Genomic DNA, 25,575 nt, shown 5'->3' with positions numbered 1-25,575 from the left:
ATAATAAAAATTCTGTTGAAACAATCACAACATTGTTAATCGGCTATACCCCAATATAAAATAAAAAGTTAAAAAAAAAAATTTTTAGGGCTTCCCTGGTGGCGCAGTGGTTGAGAGTCCGCCTGCCGATGCAGGGGACATGGGTTCGTGCCCCGGTCCGGGAAGATCCCACATGCCGCGGAGCAGCTGGGCCCGTGAGCCATGGCCGCTGAGCCTGCGCATCCGGAGCCTGTGCTCCGCAACGGGAGAGGCCACAACAGTGAGAGGCCCTCGTACCGCAAAAAAAAAAAAAAAAAATCTTATTCCAATACACGTGCTTAACTAATGATGTCTTAGGAGTTTTTAAACATATTAATCTATTTGCTGACCTTGATGAATTATTATTTAAACTTTCAACTCCACTGAATCCCTTAAAGCCTATGAGCCTAAAGCAACACAATGGCAGCATCAGCTTAGTTTCACCATAATAAATAACTGAGCATAAAGAAGTGGTAAGTGTAACAACTTTTTCAAAAAACTTGGTGATGGAAGGAATACAGATAAGAGTAAAAATATATCAATTATATCTCAAATTTTAAAAAAAGAAAAAAAAGCAATATTGATGGAAAATCTGAATTGCATAAAGCTACTTAACTGAAATATATTTTAATTTAATCACACACAAAAAGAGTCAAAATATAGTGGCTGTTTCTTAAGATGGCAGAGTCTTGAGCATATTTAAATGCTGAATGATGGAGTCATCAGAAGAAGTTGAAAAATAGAGCAAAGTAAGTAGAGAGATTAACCTGAGAGTGGAGGAAGGAGTCCTCTTAAATAGTATCTGAAGAGATAGATGTTGGTTATGAGTGTAATGGCAGGCAAATTGAGGGCTTCTTTATGAAGCAATGGGATGGTAAGTTTAAATGAAAGGAGCTTTAAAAGAAGGTTTACTATGGAGTTGCCTTTAGGCTGTGGCTGAATATTCTTATCACAGTATTCAAAACTCTTCATAATGCAGCCCCCAGTATATCCTCAGCTTCACTGGTCCACATATTCTCACTCCCAACCAAACTCACTCCAACCAAACTCATCTAGAGTCCCTCAACTGTTCCTCTCATGATGTTTGTTCTTGCAGAGCTCTCTGTCTGGAACACCTTTCTCCTTATGTGCCTGCAAACATCTCCCAACCTTTATGAGTTGGCTCCACACAAGGGATCCCCCAGAGGAAGCCTCACTTCAGCATCACTGCCTTAACCATGGCTTCCCCTCCCTCCCTTGGGTGGGAGGGGGTTCCTATCCCCCTCTCTGTTTTCCCTGGAGGCAGATGTCACAAAGCATTTGTAAGTTGCTTCAGGTGCAAGAACACCGCCCACTCAGGACTTACGCCCATTATCCTTTTCAGACTGGCCACACACTAGGGCAGTGTGAGGAGCTAGCCAGGACCAGGTGGTAGAGCAGCAGCTTGGCGTTCTGAGCGCCTAGCATCCTTCTCTAGCATTGTGATGCCACCTCCCCTCCTTGTCCCAAGGTTGTGAGGCTTTGTCTTTCCCTTTGGTGTCACATGAGTAGAACAGGGTCCCCAAAGCCCATGTGATCATTTCCCAGGCATCATTCCCTGGTACCTGTGGGATCCTGCTTCATGCAGGTAGGGGAAGAGGGCTCCAGGGCTGGCCAGGAGTGACACCTCCTGAAGGAAAGTGGGAGCTTCTGATTCTAAGGCCCTGGCCTAGGCCTCTACCTAATATTGCAGGAGGGGCCTCTCTCCCAAGGCCCATCCTAAGGATTAGCCCTTGGGCCAAATCTGCCATGGGGTCCAGCTATGCTTTTCTGACTAAATAAGCAATAAGAGGCTCTAAGCTGATCCAGTTCCGAGGCCCCTTTCTGCCCTGCTTTGGGTCTCCTTGCCTCCAGGTGAAGGAAGAGCTGGTGCCACCCGCTTTCCTATCAGACTTGTCCAAGTATTCCAAGGGACTCATGACCAGAGCCCAGCATGGCTTGGTGGGAGTGTCCCCGCTGCTTCTGCATGAAGCCTGGCTCCATAGGCCTCGTTCTCGCCAGAACCCTGCCCTGCCCCCATGCAGTTCCTCACCGGAAATGCCACACCCCCACTCACCCTCTCCTCCCTTCCCTGGAGAGGCAGCTCAGCCAAATAGGTCTAGGCAGGGTCCATCGGTGTGGACCAGAGCCAGCCTGAAGTCATTATGCACCTTCTGGTCTCCAGTTTCACAGTGTGTTAGGGGCAAGAGATGACTGCAAGACGTGCTCCTTAGAGGAATCAGGCCAGACTCAGTTTTGGAGGAAGGCAAGCTTGAGAGGGAGCCAGTTCACCCCAGGATCTCTTCCGGGGTTTCCTACCAGCCCTTCCTGTTTGAGGCTGGTCTTCGGGAAGCAATAGGCCACCAGGCCTGGTCGACCCCAGTTCACGCCGTGCCAGGAATCTGCCCACCTGCCAGGTTCAGTTCTTTAAGGTGCCTCTTCAGGGACACAGTGTGTCTCTCTGATTGGGCTTCTAAATCAAAAGCCTGATGTTCGTGTCCCTCTCATAGGGGGAGCTTTGGACACAGGACCAATTTGGAAAGGGTCAGAGTTTCCACTCTGCACATTGCAGAGGGGACACTGTAGGTCCATGGGTCCCTTACTATAGCGAGGTTGAGTAAATTTGCCTTCAGTTAACCTGGGACCTTCTGTTTAATTCCCTCCTGCCTCCCAAAGATTTTGACCATTTTACAAATTCACCTCTGTTAACAGTGGCCCAGAAACTTCTCTGTGCTAAAAGCATGGGAAGTCTAAAGGCAGTCATTCCCTGGGAAATGGATCCCGTCCTGTTTTGCTACCCCTACCCTGTTCATGAGGGCTCATTCAATAAGGCAACCCCCCCGTAAGGCTGTCCTGTATCCCATGTCCCAGAAAGGTCAAGTGTCTGTGGAAAGTAAGCCTGTTTTCCCCTTCAGGTCTTCAGTCGGTTACTTGCCACTACTGTCCCTCAGTCGCCTTTTTTGTAAAATGGGGTTTTAGTTTTGTCCTTTTATTTTAATACTGGTAAATACTTGCATTCAAGCAGGGGAGGGAAGGCAGGGGTCTGGCCCCCTGCACCATTCCTTTACTGCTGTGGGGTTTGCCCCTGGAGCAGACCCTCCTCTTTGCGCCCCGTGAGCTTCTTTGCTTGTAGTATCTCAGATTTTACATGTTCCATGTCGTGCCACGTAACCCCCTTCAAGGTACCGTTTGGAGGGTGGGGGAGATCTGCTTCCCAACGTGACTGGGCTGTGGGGTTCTGACTACCTTGCTCACAGGTTCATGGTTTGATAAACTTGTTGTATTCAAAAACTTGAGGGGCTTCCCTGGTGGCGCAGTGGTTAAGAATCCACCTGCCAATGCAGGGGCACGGGTTCGAGCCCTGGCCCAGGGAAGATCCCACATGCCACGGAGCAACTAAGCCCGTGCACCACAACTACTGAGCTTGCGCTCAAGAGCTCGTGGGCCACAACTACTGAGCCCGCGGGCCACAACTACTGAAGCCTGCACGCCTAGAGCTCGTGCTCTGCAACAAGAGAAGTCACTGCAGTGAGAAGCCCGCGCACAGCAACAAAGACCCAACGCAGCCAAAACTAAAAATAAATAAAAATTTAAAAAAAAACAACACTTGAAATGTAGGACGCCATTAAGTGTCTGTTTATATTTTTGGAATATCTGTACTACTTACAATTAACGAATAAAAGTGGGTTTAGGGCTTCCCTGGTGGCGCAGTGGTTAAGAATCCGCCTGCCAATGCAGGGGACACGGGTTCGAGCCCTAGTCCGGGAGGATCCCACATGCTGCGGAGCAACTAAGCCTGTGCGCCACAACTACTGAAGCCCGCACGCCTAGAGCTCGTGCTCTGCAACAAGAGAAGCCACCGCAATGAGAAGCCTGAGCACCACAACAAAGAGTAGCCCCCACCCACCGCAGCTAGAGAAAGCCCGCATGCAGCAACGAAGACCCAATGCTGCCAAAAATAAATAAATAAAATAAATTTTTTTTAAAAAGTGGGTTTAAAAAACCCATCCATGAATGGGAAAAAGAAAAAGAGTTGGCTCCAATCCCCCAACCTCCCTTGATGTCCCTCCCCCTTTATCTTAGCTACCCTTCACCCCGAGCCTAGTTAGATGCCCCTTCTTTCTACTTCCTTTTTCATAACTCTTCACCTCAGCATTTTTCATTAGGAATTTTAAACACTGGCTTTCTCATTTCTTCCAATAATCAGAAACTGGTTTTTTGTTTTTAATTTCTGTATTTCCTAGCACTGGGCCTGGCACACTATAGGCCAATGAATAAATATTCATTGAATGAACTGAAGATGATTATGTCAGAGCTCCCAGTATTTATATTTTACCCAGTAAAAGACAAGATTATCTTTTACAAATGGAGAAACTAAGGCAGGAAGGAATGTGCACCAAGAGTAACTTCTGCAGAACAAATGCTAATGAAAAAAATAACTTATGTGAAATAATCTTTCACTCTGACTAATTAAGATTCTAACTACAATCTAAAGAGTAGAACAAATGACAATCTGTAAATCATAACAAATATACATCCTCCAAACATAAGCATCAAGTTTCCAATTTTGTACCACAGAGGATATAGCTTTTCTGATTTAAAAATTCAAAATCCTTCCCCATACACCACAAAACTCTAGCACAACAAGGGACTGGCCTAAAAACCTACTATTAGAGATACCTGAAAGCTTATGAAAAGCTTCAGGTTTAGCTGGCCATGTCACAGCTGGCTAGTACTTTTGCAAAGATTTAACTGGATAGGACCTTTTCAAATCAGAAATAAAAAAAAGAACTTAACATTGCCAAACTCTAACCACCTGGGATGACAAACTTGTTCTTAAATACCTTATACTTTACACAATACTGTGGGCCTCCCAAGTCACCGGTTCACCCTCCATCCTCATACAAAAGTAGCAATGTTATAGTGGAAGAAGAATCAGTCCAAAGGTCAAAGTGCTAGATCTCTATGCAAAGAACCTCCCCTTCTACATGCAGACTTTCTTCACTGCCCAACCAGTTCCTACTATCAGAGAGACCTGGGAAGAAAAAGAGTGAGGAACTTGTTACTGATTATAATTAAAGCTAATTCAAAAAAGCAGGGGTAGGAAATAAAAGGAAGCAAACACCTGGGTAATGTTTAGAAATTCCCTAACACATGTTATCTTTCTCGTGACAGCTCAAAAAAACTTCAGAGATATAACATTCCTATGAAACAAGGATAAGATTAGCCTACTACATTTGGAAAAGTTAATGCTGGCTCGCATTTATACTAAGTATTAAGACCCAGAACTTTCTTAAAGAAGTAATGGGCAAAGCCATTAATAAGGCAGCCAGGGTAAGCTGGAGTCCCTGAATTAGAGTCCTACCTATAGGAGAATGGATAGGGCAGATAAGGAATAACTACAGAAGGGAAAAACAAACAAACAAAAACAAAAGGAAGGTCACTCTACCCGGTTTCAAACTAAATAAACTCTCTGACCTTAACCAAGCCAAAGGAGAACTGCCTTTCCACAGAACACACCAGAGTATCGTTTTGATATTTCTTTTCCCACAGTTACCCTTGATGCTCATTTTAATCCAAAAACAAAAAGAAAAGCAAGTGACATTTTGTGATACAGCCAGCCTCTAGCCAATTCTCAGTACCGTATTATACTGCTTCGACGTAAATGCTTCCTTTAGGAGCAACTGGAATAATTCAGTGGTTAATTTTGGGATGAGCTGCATGATGGAGAGAGCCTTGTAGTCAGAGACTTGGGTCTGATTCCTGACTCTGGTACTTATTAGATGGGTTATCTTATTCAAAAAAGTCTTGGGACTTCCCCGGTCGTCCACTGGTTAAGAATCCATCTTGCAGTGCAGAGGACGTTGGTTGGATCCCTGGTGGTGAAACTAAGATCCCACATACCGGGGGACAACTGAGCCCCTGCGCCACAACTAGAGAGAAGCCCGCGCACTGCAACAAAAGATCCCACATGCTGCAACTAAGACCTGATGCATCCAATAAATAACTAAATATTAAAAAAAGAAAAAGTCTTAATTTCTGAGTCTTAGTTTCCTCATCTTCAAAATGGGACTAGTAATAACTATTCTTTAGGTCTGTGGTAAGAGGGAGAGACACACTATATAAAGTGGTTGACAAACCATAACAGCTATTATTTCCATGAGCTCCTACTAAATACGGATGCTGTGAAGATATAGGTGAATGTTCTCCTAGTTGCAAATGATAAAATTCCCGAACGTGCTTAGTTTTCAAAATTCTTTTTGTACATCTTTTCTGCCTGTGAGGAATACAGAGGCAAGCAATTAAATTAGCTAAAATTTAGGGGGCACCTAACGGCCTATAAAATGTTTAAGGGCTCAGAGTTAAGGACACCTAAATCTTAAACAGACACCAAATAATTGGCAGAGGTAAAACGAGAACCCAGGCACCCTAGCAGCCCAGGATGACCTTTCCCCCGCCTCATGATCTCACTGAAGTGCCTGGGCGCTGTTTCTGGTCGGGGTAATTTCCTGCCACATGACTCCTCACTCACCAACACCGCGTGCTGGAAACGAGGCATTCGTTGGGCCTCCACGCCGCACTACGAGGCCGGGTACTGAAGGCCGGTTTTGGACTTCGAATATCGTAGGTCACTAAGAGGCCTCTTGAGCAGGGCTCACTCTTATCCGAGTGTAGAGAGGTACCGCTTTCCCCTCTTTCCGAGAATTCCATCGTTCTGACGCCACCGCGTCCTCCGCCTTCACAACTGCCCCACCTCAGCTTTCCCGCCCTCGGCGCTTGCACGCACCGCGAGCCGCAGCGAGCCGGAACGCGGAGGAATCCGCTGGATTTTTGTGGACGGCCCACCGCCTTGCTTTCATTGGGTAGCCTCGTTTTATCTCCGCCCCCAAGTTTTTTACTTTCTCAATGATTGGGCCTGGGCATTGTCCATCCCAACTCTCAGGCACCGCCCACTTCTCACCAGCCACTAGACACCCTGCGCTCTGTGTTCCCTATCGCGTGCACTCCACATCGACGCCTTGTCTAGGCGGGGATTGGGTGCACCTGGCAGTGTACCGAGCCTTGTAGGGACCGGCCCCTCCTCCTGCTCCAACCCCACCTACCGGGTCTCACCTCTCCACCCCGCAGGTCCGGCACTCCGTTGCTTAGCTCGCCCCACGTGGTCCGCGTTTCCTCCGCCCCTCCCTCCGACCACCGCTCAGAAGCCCTGGGAGCTCTGGCCGAGCGGGCGGCGCACTGGGGGGATGCGCTCCATCAAGGCTCTGCAGAATGCGCTGAGCGGGGCCGGCAGTTACTGCCGGCGGGGAGGCTGGGGTCACCTGAGCCGGAGCCCCCTCCTTGGCGGGGGCGTCTGGCACCACCTCAGTGAGGCCGCGGCGCAGGACAGGGAGACGCCACACAGCCACCAGCCGCAGCATCAGGATCAGTAAGGCTCGCGGGACAGGGGCAGAGGACAGGCACTCTCACTGTCGTTCCCACTAGCTTCCGAGTCCCCTTCCCCAAGGAGCGCTTCGCATCTCCCTTCTCCTCTCCTCGCTTACTGGCCTGCGATGCCTTTTCCTTTAGATTTGGGGCTTTGGGTCCGCCGCGCTCGGGCGGTAACGTGCCGTCCGCCCGGCAAGGCGTTTGGGCAGGTCGGTCCTCGGGATGGTGCCTGTCCAAGGTGCGTACTTAATTGGGAGCGCAGGTGGGTGCGGAGAGTTGCTTGGTGCGCGTGTCTGAGTGCAGGGCCGTGTGCGCACCGCCCATCCTAATCCTCCTTCTCTCCCCTGTCCTCGTGTGTATATTAGGGGATGCGTGGGTATAGAACAGCCTGCCTAGAGTCCCAGTGTTCTTGGGTCTGTGTGTGGTCGATCTGTGTTTCGGCGTGTGTGATGCTCGTGTGTTACTGGTGCGCAGATACTTGCGTATGTGTTGGGTGTGTACGTTATCAGGGCTCCCTCATCTGTAGAATAAGGGTGGTTCTCCGATTGGTTTTTGAAGGAGGAAAATCTTTATAATGGGGGGGGGGAGAATCATAAGACGCAGATCTCCCAAACCAGAGCCAGTCAGAGCCGTTTTATGTGCTGCTCAGGCGGCTCCCTGATTTAAGGGGTTCTCTTCCCTTGGGTTCTTACTCTGCCCGAGAGGCTGCACCTCTCTCCCCCACCACCCTGGAACACTTGGTGGCTGAGCTTCTTCGAGACGCAGAAACGGAGCTGAGCAGGAAATTTTGTCCTCTCCAGAAGCCAACATAGACACTATCCAAGTAGCCCCTGCTTTTTTATAGCAGGAACAGGAAATGGACCATCTCCCTTGTCATTGATATCTACTGATGACATTCAGAAAGACATGCACACCATAATTAAAGTAGCCAGACAGACTGCTCTGTCCTCTACCTCACCACCACTGGAGTCCCTGTCCTGGATAGGTAACAGCCAATAAGGTATTATCTATTTATTATTAATGAGAATTATTATTATGCTGTACTTTTCCATCAGCCTCTTCTCAAGGAGACACAAAATGTTTAAATTTTAAAGAATAAACCCTCTCTCTCCTGGTCTACTCTCCATCCTGACTTTTCCCAAATAATCACCTTGGGAGAAATGGTGGTGGGTTAGAGAAAAGGCTTAACCTCCCTCACCCTCACACCTTCTGTGGGATGGGGAGCAAGAAGCATCCCTGGTTCCTCCACACACACCCTTCCTTACCCTGTAGTGTCAGGTGATGGAAGTGGTTTGTTTTGTTGTTGCTGTTTTAATTGGCCTATAGTTGATTTACAATTGGAATTGTTTTTAGGAACCTTAATCCTCTTGCCTATTGCTGCCTGTGCTCCCAGGGACTTCTTGGTAAAGGCCTTGGACCAATGCTCCTTTGGGCAGGAGTTGAGGGCATGGAGGGGGATGGGTTCTGGGAGTGTGACACTATGAGGGGAAGTTCTTGGTGGATAAGGAGGGCAGCAAAGAGAAAATGCCCTGTTATTTAGGTTACTGTTTTGTTTCTTTAATATTTAACTTTATTTCTAATTATTAAAGAACCAGGTAAATAGAGTATCAAGAAGAAAATCAAGATCCCAATATTAGAGGGAACCATATATCCATATTTAATATCTATCCATGATTTAAACCCATATATATACTTTATATGTATATATAAAATTGAACAAAAATAGGATCATAGTATTCTTATTCTTTGGTAGCCTATATTTCCCATTTATGAACAGCTGTTAATATGATTTAATGTGGGCATGCACGATGTCATCTTAATGGCTGCCATTTTGCCATTTTAAGATTCCATTGTATGAGGTATCAGTTTATTTAACCAGTCTTCAATTTGGTTACTCCATATTCTTATGCACTTGTTCAATTATTTCTTAAATTCCTAGGAAATTTTGCTCCCCAGAGACATGTCACTGATATTTTGTATAACCTTCTAGAGATATTTTATGCATATATCAGCAAATATATGATGATATTATTTCCACTTTTTACAAATGGTATCATACTATACATATTATTCTGCACCTTACCCCACCCCCAACATTATCTTGCAGATCAATCCATATCTTGGTCAAAGGGTATGCAATTTTTTTTTAAATGCTTGTGATACATTCAGCCGTGTGGCATTGTTTCCTGTCTTCCTTCATTTTCCAGGCAAGGAGACCTGGCCTCAAAATATTCTTGCGTACTTTCCTTCTTGAGTTATTCCTCAGATAGCTTTTTCCTTCCTTCCTCTGCCACCACATGGATCCTTTCCTCCCTATAGGCACCAGCCTCATTATAACAACTGGATTTCTTCAGAAACAGAAGAACTTCCCCCTCTCCTGGTATTCCTCCTGGCCCAAAACACACACATGCCTAGTCTATGCCAAGTTCCTTGAGAGGCTTTTAATTTTTAAATGCATTGTTTCAATAGATAATATATTCATAATCATATATCAATATATCATATCCATTAGGTAAAATGTACATATTTGTATGATTCAAAATTCAAAATATATAAAAAGATATGTAGTGGGAAGTATCCCTCTTGCTTCTTTTGCCCAGCACCTGCTTCATCTCCCTAGAGGGAGCTAAATCAGTCTTACCGGTTTCTTATATATCCTTCCAGAAATATTTTGTGCCTGAAAAAACATACATATATATGTTCCCTTTTAAGCATAAATAGTACCATATACTATAAACGCTGTTCTACAGCTTTCTTCTTTTAGTTAATATTACATCTTAAAGATCATTCCATATCAATACTTAAAGCACGCCCTCATTTCTTTTTTCTACATTGCATAATATTCCATCATATGAATATACCCTAATTTACCTAACCAGTTCCCTGTTGATGCACATTTAGGTTGTTTCCAGTGTTACTATTACTAACAATGCAATGAATGACTGTGAATATGTTACCTTGTAGGTACGTGAATACACTTATATGGTAAATACCTGGAAGTCAAATTGTTGGATCTAAGGGTTTTGAAGGGTCTAATCTCATAGTTATCATATTTGGAATGAGCTGATAAAATAATTCCTCTAAATCTGTTAACATATTAATAGAAGAAGTCTTGAAGATCAAAAATCTTTAGTACCTGTATTTTTAGGTGCTATAATCCAGTGAGAGAGATACTTTAGGGAACAGGGGTATTCCTAGAAATGTAACTTGGTGATTCTTTATTGAAGATCCGTAGTGTGCTAGGGACTTTGCTCAGTTCTAGGAAGACAAAGATGTATAAAACACGAAGACATAACAGTGGAGCAAGGGAGATTGTCTTCTGTCAATAAGATGGTATGTTGTGTCATACCAGCAGCATAAGCAAAATCAAGAAGTTTGGGAAAGGCTTTACAGAGTTAGTAACATTTGATCTGGACCTTGAGGGATAAGCAGGACTGTGCAGGTGAAGGAGGAAAAGGTCTTTCCATGCAGAAGTTTCAGTGTAAACAACAAGGGCCAGGAAGCCTGACAGTGCCTAGGCCACCTATTTATTACCTGGCATAACTGGAGTATGGGGGCATAGTGGAGAATAGGAAAGGAATATTGACAGGTTTTAAAGAGCCTTGAATGCCATACCAAGGAATAAGAACTTATTTTGTAGGCACTGGGGAGCTATCAAAGGTTTTTGAGTAGAGAAATGATATTTGAGTTTTAGAAAGATAACTGGCACATGTGGAAGGTGGGTTGCAAGTCAAGAGAGTGTAGGAGCAGATAGGTAACAGACAACAAGGAGCTACTGAGCATCTACTTTGTGAAAGATGGTTTTTCATGGAATGGCATTTAAATTAAACCTCACATCACCCATGTGAAGCAGATGTTAAACCCTCATTTTAGGGATGAGGAAACAGGTTCAGCTTTATTAAATAACCTGACTTACTATCCATATTAAGATCACAGCTATTAAAGGCAAACTGGTTCTTTCTACAACGTGCTAGCACAGGGGAAGAGAAGAAAAGAGGGTGGATTTGAGAGACATTATGGAGGTAGATTCATCCAATGTTGGTTATGAACGTAAGGTATGGGAATTATCCAAATGATTCCACATTTCCAGCTTGCCCCCCGCCCCCGGGTAAGTGGTAACACTATTAATCCAAATGGGAATCACAAGAGGAGGAGCAGAGGGAGGGAGGCAAGATGATCTCAGGCTTGAACATGTTGAGTCTGCAGTGCCTATGGGACATCTAGAAATGGAAGTATTTAGAAGGCAACTAGAAATAAATGTCTGAAGTTTAGGAACAAAAGAAAGAGAATAGGATTTAAGACTTCTCAGGACCGATGTGAAGGTTGGAATTATAGGGGTAGATCAGATGGTTCAGGGAGAAGGTGTAGACTGAGGACACCTACCTGCTGCTAAGCCCTTGTTCTAGGAGGAGGAGCAGGGAGGAGTTCTCAGGTTCCTGTCCTCCTCCCCTGTCTCTGCCCCCAAACAGTGATTCGACAGAGAGTGGCATGCTGTCCCGTCTGGGTGATCTGCTCTTCTACACTATTGCTGAGGGACAGGAACGAATCCCTATCCACAAGTTCACTACTGTAAGTTCCTCTCTACCTGCTCAGAACACTGATCCCTTAGGATCTCTGGAAACTGGGGAAAGGAAGGTAGGACAAGTACAGGGCAGCTAATGGGTTGCTTCATGAGGATGAAGAATAGCTGATGATAGCAGATACCTAGGCTGATGAGGCAATCCCATCCCTGCCCCAGGTGGGATGATTCAACCCTCTGACTCAGCCCATCTTTTTGGTTTGCGACTTTGACCCAAGGGGTTCAGAAACCAGCTGCCTTGATGAAAAAGGGCAGGAAACCCCTATTAGCCTTCAAAACTGTTATATTCCATCCTTTCTTGGTCTGCAAACCCATTTCTTCCACCTGTTGTAGTAGTTGGGGTTGAGTTAATTGTTATCCATTGGGAAAAATGATTAGGATTAGATTATTGTCCTTGTAGCTGACCTTACCAGGCTCCTTTCCCCTGAAGGCACTGAAGGCCACTGGACTGCAGACGTCAGATCCCCGGCTCCGGGACTGCATGAGCCAGATGCGCCGCATGGTTCGAGAGACCAGCAGTGGTGGCCTCTTGGACCGAGATCTCTTCCGAAAGTGAGGGCCCCGGAAACAAGGGCACTGCTCTCAAAGCAGTTCTTTGGACACAGACTTTGACAGCAGGAAGGGATACTGGGGATTGGATAATTCAACCCCTCAACTTTATTACTTATTTATTACACAAGTAACACATATATATGCCTATACGTATTGTAAAAGTTCAAGCAACAGAGAAATACATGTTCTCCTTTCCCTCTCTCCCCATCCCTGTCCCTTTTCCCAGAAGTAAACGTTGTTAACAGATTAGTAGATATCTTCTAGATAACGTCCTAAGCATTTACATATATATATAGGAATATATGTAAACATACTTGTATAATTTAAGATTTAAAATATAAAGATGACCTACCATACATATTATTCAGGTATTTATTTTTTCTCCTATCCCAAGACACTGTGTCTTGGAATATCTTTACATATCATTACAACCCCTCATTTTAGAGGCATAGAAACTTAAGACCCAGAAAGATCAAGTGATACGCCAAAGGTTACACAGCTGTTGGTCCCAAACCCAATGACCACTCACACTTTCTTCGTTCCCAACTTCCATGGCTCCAGAGTGAGTCACAGCTGCATCTCTCCAGCCCCCTAACCCAATCGTGTCTGGGATCCAGGTGTGTGAGCAGGAACATTGTGCTCCTGACCCAGGCATTCCGAAAGAAGTTCGTCATTCCTGATTTTGAGGAGTTCACGAGCCATGTGGACCGCATCTTTGAGGATGCCAAAGAGCTCACTGGAGGCAAAGTGAGGGCCAGGGGACTGAGGGATGGGCAAGGGCTCTGGACCAGATATACCTTGCTTCTCAGAGATTTCCTGGGGCTGGGAATCCAGTGGATGAGTGATGAGAAGCAGAACCTCTAAAAATGGGGACAAGGGCTTTATGTATTTTACCTGTGATTTCTAGAACAGGTGAGGGAATCTGAAGTTTTTATGGAGACAGCTGACATAAGGATTCAATAGAACTTTGAAAGAGACCTACAGGGTAATTAAGCCTAAGAGCAGAAAAGGGAAGCTGACCCCAGAATTCTCTTTATACCTTCTATGGGCTTTACTGCCATCTCTATAGGAGTGGGGCTGCAGAAATACAAGGCCTTCTAGGACTTAAGGCTTGGGTGTCTCTAGGAACAACAGGCAGGAGGGAACCCTGTTTGTCTTGCAGAAGACAGAATTTTAGCTTTTATCTAAAAGATTCTCCTGACCCGAACCTCAGCTCTGTTCCCCCTCTCCACATCCATGTCTTCATCCTGTCTCTGTTTTCTCTACCCACTCATACCCAGGTGGCGGCCTACATCCCTCAGCTGGCCAAGTCAAATCCAGATCTGTGGGGCGTCTCCCTGTGCACTGTGGACGGTCAGCGGTGAGATGCTGGGTGAGGAAGGGGAGGCAGGGCACACGGGCAGAGCATAGCCCGACCCCTTTCATGGCACCTGCTTGCCTCCAGGCACTCCGTGGGCCACACAAAGATCCCCTTCTGCCTGCAGTCCTGTGTGAAGCCCCTCACCTATGCCATCTCCATAAGCACCCTAGGCACTGACTACGTGCACAAGTTCGTGGGCAAGGAGCCCAGCGGCCTGCGCTACAATAAGCTCTCCCTCAATGAGGAAGGTGAGCACTCCCTGGGCTCAGACCAGACTCACAGATGCCCCCTTCTTACCCTACCCTCCTCCCAAGGGTGTGTGTTTCTCTGCCCTTCCTGATCAGCTCTGTCACTCCATCCTCCCCAGCAAAGAGATCTTTCCCATTTACCCTACAGAGTGGGCAGGCGGTAAAGGTTTTGCTCAGTGGCTGGTAAGACTCTGGGTGGTTTGTATTTCCCCAGGAATCCCCCATAACCCCATGGTCAATGCTGGTGCCATTGTTGTGAGCTCCCTGATCAAGGTCAGTGCCACCCTAGCCTTCTGGAAGGTACTGTTCTCTAAACCCCCTTGTTCTATATCCCTCGTATCTGCCTGTCTCTCCAGGGAGATTGGTGGGGACTTGATTCCTTTGAGGGTGCCCAGGAGGCAGTGAAGACACAGCAGGGGCTCACAAATTATGCTGAGGATGTTAGTAAATGGAACTGTATCCCAGCTCCTATCCATGAGTCTGGAGCCCAGAGCTTCCTGGCTCTGAGGGAAGTGAGCAGGTCCTGACCCCAGCCTAGCACGAAGGACCAAATGCCACACACAGGGGGAGGACAGCTCTGTTAGGTACTGATTGGCCACTTGTGGGTGAGGGACACATGGAAAGAAGGGTGAATGGCCAGAACAGGGCAGCTATTCACGTCACCTGGAGCTGTGAGTTGGCCTTGAGCAAGGGTGTCTGGCCAGCCTGTCAGCTGTAGGTCTCCCAGGGCTTGAGCAAGAACCTGAGAGCAGTGTGGGCAGCAACAATCCAGAGCCAATCACAGCCCTTCCTGGGGAAGGTGGTGTTAGGAACCCTCCCCCCAGGGACCCAAGTGTCAGAGTCCCTGTGGTGTTGACACTATAGCTGACGAGTACAGGAAGCAATTGTGGGGTGGGGGGAGGGGGATGGACCAGGCTCAGGCTCTCCCCTTGCTCCGGGATAGCTCTATCTACAGCCCTGTATCTGGGGCCTGCCTCATCCCATTCCCATCTAAACAGGCCCTACTGACTTGACTCTTAGCTAAAATCTTTAGCTTTATTTCAGTTATCAATATAATTGATATAATTGAATATTATAATGTATGCAACACACACCGTCCTCCCATTCCCATCACTCACTCCAGTCTTGGAAATGGCCATGGGAGTCAGGGGTAGGATAGAGGAAGCCTCCAGCCTGGGGTGTAAGGAATGAGGATGGGGACCAGGAATAGGGGTGGGGCTTGGGAACAGGATTGGAATCAGGAAAATGAAAGTGGGAGTCAGGGATGATGGTTGGCATTGAGAATGGAAATGAGAGTGAGACTCAGGGATGGGTGAGACTCATAGCTGGGGTGAGCTTATCTGTACTCATTACCTGATAATAAAATCTAAATGATTTGGTTTTTAAGATCACTAGGTATGCATGGATATAAAAAAGTCTCAGTTGTTAAAAAAAAAAAAATTGTAAAATGCAACACACACCCAGTAGCAAAACCGGTCTCACACTTTATCTCCACTACATCCTTCTGACCCTCCCTGTCATCCTCCTAGGCTTAGAATACTGATATCTCTTTTTGTCTCCTTGCAGATGGACTGTAACAAAGCAGAGAAGTTTGATTTTGTAAGTTCCCTCACTGCTCAGCCCCTGGCTGCTTTTCTCCATGGCATGTTGTCCATTCCAGCTGCCCCAGTGCCTGGCTCTAACCCCACTTTGATGGTGTACCAGCCCATACTAGAAGCCTTATTTCCAGAGGTGTAGGAATCTGCTGGCGTGAGGGAAGAAAGCCTCCTGAAGTCCCTGCTGGGATAAGGACTGAGGCGTGCAGAAGGGTTAATCAGCCTATGTGTTTACTAGGGGTCCTTACGCATGGGGTGCCTCCCATGCCCCTTTTTCTCTTCCAGGTCTTGCAGTATCTGAATAAAATGGCTGGGAATGAATACATGGGTTTCAGCAATGCCACGTAAGGCCCTGTTCACAGGATTGGCTGAATGTGTGTGGGGATGTGTGTTTGAGTGTGTGTGTGTGTAAACGTATGTGGGGGGCGGGGAATGGAGGAGGAGGATAGAATCTTAGGAAGAAGAAATCCCAGGGAAACCCTGGCCTTTCAGCTTCCTCTGAGCCCCTTCATGGACATTTGTTTGCTTTGTAAAAGGATCTGTTCCATTTCTATTTGGTACTTAATGAGAAAGACAGTGTGAGAGTTTGCACCTGGGCCCTCTCTTGCCAAGTCTCTCAAAGCCAAAAACCTCATTTTCCTAGACTAAATGACTAGATCATTTTGGGTTTGGTTTTGTTTTTCACACTTTACAATAAAGCTGGACCCAGTGCTTTCTCAGGTTCAGAAGTTTTCTCCAGTGTAAGTGTGAGAATTAATAAAGGGGCTGATTTAGTTTGACATGTGTGATCTAGTTCTGTCTCTCTCAGGGAAGGTATTTTTCCCCCTTCTCCTCACACCCATCCCTCAAATGTCAAGTACTAAATTGGGTGTTTGCTTCAGATTCCAGTCAGAGAAGGAAACAGGGGATCGGAATTATGCCATCGGCTATTATCTAAAGGAAAAGAAGGTAACTGGGAGAGGCCGGTACAAAGTCCCTGGGAATTCTGTGGCTGGTGGAAGGGCGATGGGGGCTGGGGACTTCGGCTGAGGTCCTGGCAGTGTGACAGGGGCTGCTGATGGCCTGAGAAACACTCTCCCCTCTTCTTCCTTGCAGTGCTTTCCTAAAGGGGTGGACATGATGGCTGCCCTGGATCTCTACTTCCAGGTAAGCAGATGCCGCCATTCAGCCCAGCGCCAAGGGAACGGGACACACTGCCTTCCTTGCTCTGACCCACAAGAGGGATACTCATCTCCAGTGGTTCTGGCATCCTTCAGAAACACCAGGGGAACTTACTGAAGGATCAGGATGTCAAGAACATTGCTCTACACCTCAGAGCACAGCATTCAGGTCCACACCGGACCCTCACCTCTGCCTCGTCTCCACAGCTGTGCTCCGTGGAGGTGACCTGTGAATCAGGCAGTGTCATGGCAGCCACCCTGGCCAATGGCGGGATCTGCCCCATCACAGGCGAGAGCGTGCTGAGCGCTGAAGCAGTGCGCAACACCCTCAGCCTCATGCACTCCTGCGGCATGTATGACCTCTCGGGCCAGTTTGCTTTCCATGTGAGTGCTTCTGGCCCTGCCATCCATTTGCCATGAGCCCAGAGCCAAGAAAAGGGGACACCGAGTCTCTGAAGGTGGAGAGGTGGACACCTGTTCCTGCCTCTCACTCACTAACTTCCAGCCGGGCAATTAGGCCAAGAATCCTTAGGGGAGTTTGTCAAACACAGTAAGTCCCTCAAACACATAAACACATGACAGTGCAACTTCAGAACCACTCCTCTGCCGCCCCTCACATGGCTGGTGATTCTCTTCCAGGTCTCATACAGGATGTCACTTCCAAAGAGAGGCTTTTCTGACCACCCTCTCTCCACTGGGCTCTCCCTCCCACATCATTCTCTATCACAGCACCCTCCTTTTTTCCTAACATGTTATCATAAGTTGTGATTATTTTTGTCTATTTGTTTGTTTACCTATTTATTGTCTCTGTCCTACCACCAGAATGTAAGTTAACTGAGAGACCTTGTCCTAGTCCTAGCACATCATCAGGCACAGAGTAGATACTCAGTAAATATTTCCTTACTGAAGCCATAAATTTAAGAGGGGGCAGGGGAGGACAGGAGTAAGAAAAGCTAATTAACAAGCCAATAGGTTGAGATGGCTGTGGCCTTGCCCATGAAGTCATTTGGGATAGACTAACTTGTTAACACAGACTTGGGGCACCTCTTGCTCATCCACAGTTCCAACTTTGTCCCCAAGGTGGGCCTGCCAGCCAAGTCAGCTGTGTCAGGAGCCATCCTCCTGGTGGTGCCCAATATCATGGGAATGATGTGTCTATCACCTCCCCTGGACAAGCTGGGGAACAGCTATAGGGGTGTCAGCTTCTGCCAAGTAAGTCACTTTGCATATAGTACTTAATAGTTTTGAATGAGAAAATAAAGCAATTTTGAGCTCCTACTAAGTGCAGGGCGGAAGTAAACAATCTTTTTGCCTTACAATCCTAGAAGTTGGTATCTCTCTTCAATTTCCACAACTATGACAACCTGAGGCACTGCGCTCGGAAATTAGACCCACGGCGTGAAGGAGGAGAAGTTCGGGTGAGGAAAACCCCAGGTGGCTTGTAAGACTATTTCAGAAGAGAATATTCCGTAACACTTCAGTAAAACCCTTGGCTAAGCATCCATGGGGGAGGGCGACAGGGTAGAGCTGGGCATGGGTGGGTTCAAAGTCACAGTTAATCTCAGGTGGGTATGATTTGTTTTCCAGAACAAAACTGTGGTGAACCTGTTATTTGCTGCCTATAGTGGAGATGTCTCAGCTCTTCGAAGGTACTTCTACTCTGACCAAATAAACACAATAAAATACTCCTGGTCAGAGATCTCATTAGCCGTCAACATAGCAATATAGTTAAGTGCTTCAGCCTTAGAGTCAGAATGAATGGTCAGAGACTACATTTAAATGAGTTTTTTTAAAAAAGTACAGTGACTGCCATGTGATAAGAACTTAATTAATGGTAGCCACCGTTATGATTAACCTGGGTGTTAAAAGCAGAGTCCTAGGAGGCTGGTAAGGACCCTGCCTCAAATGGATTACCAACATCAACAAATATGTACTGGGCACCTACTACAGGTAGGCAGTGATGTTTCTGGAACCATCACACTCCCATCTCTCTGACGTAGGAGTAACAGTCTCATCTGGATAGAGAACACAGACTGTACACGGTCTACAGATCTTGGTATAAGCTCTGTTTTGCTTTTTCTGGAACTCATCCAGTCTGACCCCACTTTAGAAAGGATACCAGTGATTCTAGGCTGATCTGGGTAACTCCAGCTACTTTCCACTCCTCTCAGGTTTGCCTTGTCAGCCATGGACATGGAACAGAAAGACTATGACTCCCGCACAGCCCTGCATGTTGCTGCAGCTGAAGGTATCTGAAGGTTAAATAAGAGAGGAAGCAGATCCTAAGACCTTTCTTTTCTACCAAGAGTACCCCCCATTGTATGTGCCCTCAAGGTTACAAGGGCAGCAACTAGTTTTGTCCAGCTGTGCTTCAGTTTGCAGGCTCTTATTGGGTGCTGCAGGGAGCGAAAATGGGAAGAGGCCTTTCCCCCCTCCCCTTTTAGTTCAGACTCCAGCTGCCAAGGGTCTGTACTAATGTTAACACCAAAAGGGTCAGGATCTATACCCTCTCATTTTCCTTCTGCCTGTATTCCTAGGACACACTGAAGTTGTTAAATTCCTTATTGAGGCTTGCAAAGTGAATCCTTTTGTCAAGGACAGGTGAGTAGGATTAAGCTGAAAGTGGGGGGAAGGGAGGTGGGCAGCAGCTTCTCCACCACGGCCCTCCAGCCACCACAGTTATGTATATAACCAGGGCACTCTTGATGTCTTCTTTGCCTGATCATGGTCTTTGTTCCTCCTCTCAGGTGGGGCAACATCCCCCTGGATGATGCTGTGCAGTTCAACCACCTGGAGGTGGTTAAACTGCTCCAAGATTACCAGGACTCATACACACCATCTGAGACTCAGGCTGAAGCAACAGCTGAGGCCCTGTCCAAAGAGAACTTAGAGAGCATGGTGTGAGCATGGGGCATGCACAGTCCCTGCATAAGAGAAGCACGAGCTGGCCACACACTTAACATATAACCACCAAACATGCTACAGAGGGCCTCACTGCTTCAGTGGTGGGGGGGGGGGCGGGGGGGGCAGTGCTTTCAGTGAGAGTCAAAATACCCCATTCCCTTGGCAGACAGAGTATAGAGAAGTGCCTTTGTGGACTCCTGCAGTAGAGCTATCCATGAAGATTGTGGGCTTCTTTAAGGGACAGCCTAATGGCTTAGCCCACTCCAGATCATCCCAGGTCTTCACGCAGGTCCCCTCTTCCTCTCTCTGAAGAAGCCATTATGAGAGAGAGATACTCTGGTAAGGGGCTCTAGCCACCACGCACATGTATACATCCACAGAGAAAGAGAGGAGCTATGCACCAGGCTTTAGTCGTCTGGAGAGACTGCCCCCCTTGACCAGGAGTGCTGCTGCTGCTAACAGCAATTTTATAGACAGAGGAAGTATTTTGTGCTCAAATAAACTTTAATTACACAAATTATTATTTTTGCTAGACCCAGTCCTTCTCTTTCTCCCCTAGGGCCATCCAGCTGCATCACCATCATAAAGGTAGAGTAAGATGGAACCACAGGGTCATACAGAGCCCAAAGAATACATATTTCACATATATACTCACCCCACTAGGTTCTCTTCAATCCCAAATACTGCTTTAGGCTAAGTGTATTCTGCTCCAAGTGGGGACAAGTGCTTGGGTCTGAACAGGCCCCAAAATGGATTGTGCAAGACTTCAGGCCTCCCTCCTCCCTCTGCAAGTTACAACTATAGCAGAAATGAAGATGGAACTTCTCAAGAATAAAGTTTCTAGTACTAATCCCCACATGTCTCTTCCCCTTTGGTCATGGTTGTAACTGGTCCAATGATTGCAACAGATTGACCAAGTGTCAGAGGTGTGCAAATTAAGGCAGATGGACTCAGGGTGAGGAGAGCTGCAGCTGTCTGGGGCTGAGAGTCTGTAACACTGAGGTATTAGGCAAGGAGGGCTCTGTTCTCATTCTGACACAGTCAATAAAGCACTACCTGAGGGAGCCAGAGCCCAGACTCTGTACGTGCTGTACAGAAAGGGCAAAGTCATTCACTGCACCACTCCTCCAGCCAGAGGTAGAAAGGATTTACTCTGGAGAGATTCGGTAGAGCCCCCAAAACAAACAGGTTACATGTGGGCAAAGGGAAGGAGAAGTAGCACAGTGATGAATAAATTCAAACAAAGCTGAAAAGTAAGACCCTAGGACTGAATACAGTCTGAGAAAGTCCTGGGCACAGGGAGGCAGAGAGACTGAAGGAAGCAAGTCAGAGAAAGTACATTCATGGTAGCCTAGGAAATTGGCAATAGTCTGGGGGAGGGGAGAGGGTAGCTGTATGCCTAGCTTTCACAAGGTAGGGGAGAGGAAGCTGACAGATATTGCACAGAGGACCCATCACTGAATTGTGGGAGCTAGCAGTTGCTTGGGGCACAGTTAAAAGGTTTCAGACACTTGGATCAGGAGGCTGGCCAAGAGCGTGATTAGGGACTCCAGTGATGGACATACTAGAGGCCTTCAGGCACCTCAAGCCCCGAATGGGTCAGCAGCTCTCCATCCCAAAGGGCAAAAGCAGGCACCACTGGACCCCGGAAATCTGTCTGTAGTGTGTGGACCACAGCAACCCGGCTCACATCCACCAGACTCAGCTTCTGGGCCTCATACTCCAGCAGCAGCCCCACCTTCTCTGGCTGCCCAATGCCCTCAATAGGGGCTTTCTCGTTGGCCAACATGGTGTGCCACTTGCGCTGAGCATAGATGAACACCCAGGAACGATCGTCAACACCGATGCAGCTATCCCGGGAAATATCCACGTCTGCCACTCCTATCCGGAATTGCTGGGAGCGCTTCACTGTCACCTCCCAGTAGTGCCTGCCACTGGTAACCGCTGTGTCTGCCAGCACCACTGCCCACTCCCGGAAGCGCTCCACATTCGGGGCCAATTTTGTGGGCTCCAATCCCACCATGCCGTATTTGACACCTGTGTCACCTTTGAAGAGTGCCAGGCTGCTGTGAGCGGTCTTTTCTTCCAGTTTGAAACTGACGCCTGCGGGCAGAGCAAAGAGGCTGGATAATGACGTGCGCTAGAACTCTAGAACCAGTGACGTACATATTCCGATCTGAAACAGGCAGTCAAGAGATCACGAGGAAACACGGAAGAGTCGGAACGTCAAGCGGGTAAGAGAGTGGGGGAGCTTTAGTATGGGCAGCCCAAGGATCCGAAAAACTCGGACTGGGGAAGCCCTGGAATTTAAAGAAACCAGAGAGTGTCCCAGGTTTGGAATCTCAAGACCAACGCGGTGGGGGAGGGGGAATGAGTCGAAGGGGCTGGAGTTGTTTCTCCGAGCGGGCTCCAGGAATAACAGACGGAAACTATTTTGGAAGTAAAAGAGAGTAAAATGATATAATCCTACCTCTGCGGGCATCTACGGCGGCAACCCCCAATCGTTTGGCTCCCCAACGGCTCAGGCACAGCGAACGACCAAAGGGCAGCGCCATCTTACGCCACGGATGAACAGGGCACGCCCCCCGCCCCGCCCCGCCCCCCTCCGCACTGGCTGAGACCCCTCCATCTGCCCGCCTGCTCCCCTGGCACTTTGTGCGCGAGAGGCAGCAGCGCAGTGTGATGACGTAAGATAGCCAGCGCCCCGCAGGGAGCCGCCATTTTAGTGAATTCTGTTCTGGTTGCATCCGGAACAGTTTATTCAATTTTTCCGCGGAGAGGAATGCTGTTCACGTTTTAACTAAATAGGACGTTTAGAAAGATGGTGTAACAAGATAGTTAAAGGTATAGATTTCAGAATTAAACAATAATTGTATTATTCGAACCCGGCTCCTCTGTGTGACTGGGCAAATCACTTAACTTCCGTGAGCCTTAATGTTCTTATTTGTAAAACAAAAATGTCTAGCCGTCAGACCGTAGTAAAAATTAAACGAGAGAATTACCTAGGATACATCTTGACAAATAGCAGTCACTGGGTAAGTGGCAGTTGTTCTAATAAATAAGTGTTGGTTTTGTGTTTTCAGGACTGGCAATGGAAGGTTTAACTCAATATTTGGTTTTCTCAGGTGGAGGAACCCGAGTTTGCTCAAGATTTCATCTAATGCCTTCTCCCCGAAGGCAGAATCCACTATCACCTATTGGAGAACTCTCAAAATCTCTACTCCATATTTCTCTCCTGAGTTCCAGATCTGTATATCCAAAAGCTTATTGGACATTTCTACCTGAATGTCCCCCATTCACCTCAAATTTAACATGTCTAAAGCTAATTTCGTTTTTCTACACAGACTGGTGAACTGCAACCCACAACCAGCCCTTTGCCCAGGCCAGAAACCTGGAAGCCCTTCACTTCTTTGTTTCCCTCACTTCACATATCTGATTGTTATTAAATCCCTATCACATTATTTTTCCCCTGGACTGCTGCACTGGCTTTCTAACTGGTCTTACCTTCTCCCCAGTGCTGCTGTGGGAACATTTAAAGAGGTAGCTACCTACCTCATCATTAGGTTGTGAATTTTTTTTTCTTTTTAATAAATTTATTTATTTTGGGCTGCGTTGGGTCTTCGTTGCTGGACGCTTGGGCATTATCTAGTTGTGGTGAATGGGGGCTACTCTTCGTTGCGGTGCGCGGGCTTCTCTTTTTAGTGGCTTCTCTTGTTGCCGAGCAGGCTCCGCGGCATGTGGGATCTTCCCGGACCAGAGCTCGAACCCGTGTCCCCTGCTTTGGCAGGTAGATTCTTAACCACTGCGCCACCATGGAAGTCCACTATTTTTGAATGAATAAATGAAGCAGTTTTGGGACTTCCCTGGTGGTCCAGGGGTTAAGAATCTGCCTTGCAATGCAGGGGACACGGGAGTAATCCTTGGTCAAGGAACTAAGATCCCACATGCCATGCGGCAACTAAGCCCGTGTGCCGCAGCTAGAGAGCCCACGTGCCACAACGAAAGATTCCGCAGGCCGCAACTAAGATCCTGCATGCCGCAGCTAAGACCCAATGCTGCCAAATAAATATTTTAAAAATAATTTAAAAATTTTAAAAAGGAAGTTTTGTGCTGATTCTTGCATGCAATAGCTCATTCCTTCCACCAGGGGTCAGCCTGGTCCAGCCTTTTCATCCTACTTAGTATGTGAGAAGAGAGGTTTCTATTCTTTTCAATCCTGGGAGGAAAGGCGTGAAGGTGACATTTCCTTCAGTAAAGTCCTGCTCTGTCAATACTTTGCATTTTGGTAGTAATGAGAGAAGAGTTCCAGGACTGTTTCTGTAGGATTTCTCCCTCGGTTCCACTTGGTCCTGAGAGCTGAAGCAATCACTGCACATTCCTTACACTGTCACTTAGACACAACTCTATTACTTTATTCCCTGCTCAGGGTATAGTGTCTTAACTGTCATCGCTTGCATTATTTCACTTTAACAGACTGACTATCCATCTGATAAACTCACCCTCATTCTGATGATTTACCTGCCTCGTTGCTAATGAACAAGTAATTAACTCTTTAACATTTCCATGCATAATAATTAGGAAGTGATAGAATTTTACCTGACAGAAGAAAGAGGAAGAGACATTCAAGTTACAGGGAACAGCTTAGACTAAAGCACTGGGTTATGAAGCAGAGTGGGTGTTTGAGGAACAACAAGGAGCACAGTATTGCTGGAGTTTCATGCTAAGGAGATGAGGAGAGCAGTTAGAAAAGTTGAGGCTGGATGATGAAGAGTCATGTATGCCCTGATAAGAGTGTCTTTCAGACATTCACAAGCTGTTGAAGGGAACACAGGGAAGTGACAAATTACAGGTACTTTTACAAACATCAGGCTGGCAGCAGCATGGAGAATGAATTGGAGGGGATGAGACTAGAAACTGTTACGCAGGGTCCAAGGCCACTAGAGTTAGGTGGGACATGGTGTGGGTTCAGCTATCCAAGAGGTAGAACTGATAGAACTTTGGTGACTGTTAGATGGGAGTGAGAGGATGGGGGAAGGAAAATTGATACATAGGTTTCTGACTTAATGAGGGGATACAGAAGGAAAAGCATGTTTGGATGGGGGAAAATAATTAGTTCAGTTTTGGACAGGCTGTATTTGTGGTCAGTGGGATACCCAAGTAGGTAAACCATTCCATAGATATATGGATATAAATTTCAAGGGAGGAGATGACTTAGATGAAGTCATCCAAGGAGAGGATGTAAACTAGAGTAATTAGGGAATAAACTGAAGGTGCAATCCAAGGGAATACCAGTATCTGAGATAACACATATAAAGTGCTTGGAACAAGACCTGACCCATAGTGAGCATTGGTCTGCCTGGCTTGGAGTTGTATCTGACTCCACAGGAAAGAAAGTAGTGAAGGAGGAAAGGACCGGATAGGCCAGTGTATTTACTCTTTATTTCTTGGATTACCCCATTTCTAACATGTGGGGGCTCTGGTCTTTTCTAAGTGCTATGAGTGGGAGAGGGATGATGCACTCAGAGCTTGGTGATTGTTCTGGGCTTTGCCAGGAGTCAGCAGTCAGCAAAGCATAACCAGAGAAAGTGAGAGAAGGGGGGCCATCAGGAGCTAGCCAAAGGGGCTGCTAGCTTGTGCTATGCTGCAGCCTTTGTCCTACTGAAACTGTCCACACAATGGAGTTGGGTTACATGCTGACCTGGCACTCTAAATATGGGGCTGGGATAGAGATTCCACA

At 46.9% G+C, this 25,575-nt stretch overlaps 3 protein-coding genes across 6 annotated transcripts in view; 1 reads left to right on the top strand and 2 right to left on the bottom strand.

Annotated features, from left to right (window-relative positions):
- Window positions 1-6,745, bottom strand: part of RBMS2 (RNA binding motif single stranded interacting protein 2) — an 85,997-nt gene extending 79,252 nt beyond the window's left edge. Inside the window, exon 1 of the mRNA XM_082850140.1 lies at window positions 6,548-6,745. The gene's annotated coding sequence lies outside the window, so the exon portion shown is untranslated. The remainder of the gene's footprint in view (window positions 1-6,547) is intronic.
- Window positions 6,746-7,216: 471 nt separating this feature from the next.
- GLS2 (glutaminase 2) lies at window positions 7,217-19,846 on the top strand. 4 transcript variants are annotated; one of them, XM_082850947.1, is made up of 18 exons: window positions 7,217-7,441; window positions 11,910-12,009; window positions 12,450-12,571; window positions 13,189-13,318; window positions 13,852-13,931; window positions 14,094-14,179; window positions 14,394-14,452; window positions 15,746-15,778; window positions 16,060-16,118; window positions 16,656-16,722; window positions 16,870-16,920; window positions 17,142-17,318; window positions 18,015-18,146; window positions 18,260-18,352; window positions 18,522-18,583; window positions 19,106-19,182; window positions 19,472-19,535; window positions 19,682-19,846. In XM_082850947.1, exons 1-18 carry the CDS (start codon window positions 7,260-7,262, stop codon window positions 19,836-19,838), a joined length of 1,731 nt encoding a protein of 576 aa, XP_082707073.1. In that variant the 5' UTR covers window positions 7,217-7,259; the 3' UTR covers window positions 19,839-19,846. The 4 variants fall into 4 exon arrangements, with proteins under 4 accessions (XP_082707073.1, XP_082707071.1, XP_082707074.1 ...); XM_082850945.1 differs by having other exon boundaries at window positions 14,016-14,179; XM_082850946.1 differs by lacking the exon at window positions 7,217-7,441 and adding an exon at window positions 7,448-7,678 and having other exon boundaries at window positions 14,016-14,179.
- Window positions 19,847-21,398: 1,552 nt separating this feature from the next.
- SPRYD4 (SPRY domain containing 4) lies at window positions 21,399-22,969 on the bottom strand. Its single transcript, XM_082850950.1, has 2 exons — window positions 22,309-22,969; window positions 21,399-21,941 (listed from the first exon to the last, which is right to left on the bottom strand). Exons 1-2 carry the CDS (start codon window positions 22,583-22,585, stop codon window positions 21,403-21,405), a joined length of 816 nt encoding a protein of 271 aa, XP_082707076.1. The 5' UTR covers window positions 22,586-22,969; the 3' UTR covers window positions 21,399-21,402.
- Between the last annotated feature and the right edge of the window lie 2,606 nt (window positions 22,970-25,575).

The sequence above is a fragment of the Leucopleurus acutus genome (genome assembly GCF_964270905.1).
Source record: "Leucopleurus acutus genome assembly, chromosome: 11".
Taxonomy (NCBI): Eukaryota; Metazoa; Chordata; class Mammalia; order Artiodactyla; family Delphinidae; genus Leucopleurus; species Leucopleurus acutus.
Note: the sequence above shows the minus strand (reverse complement) of the source record. Positions and strands in the feature narration are given on the sequence as shown.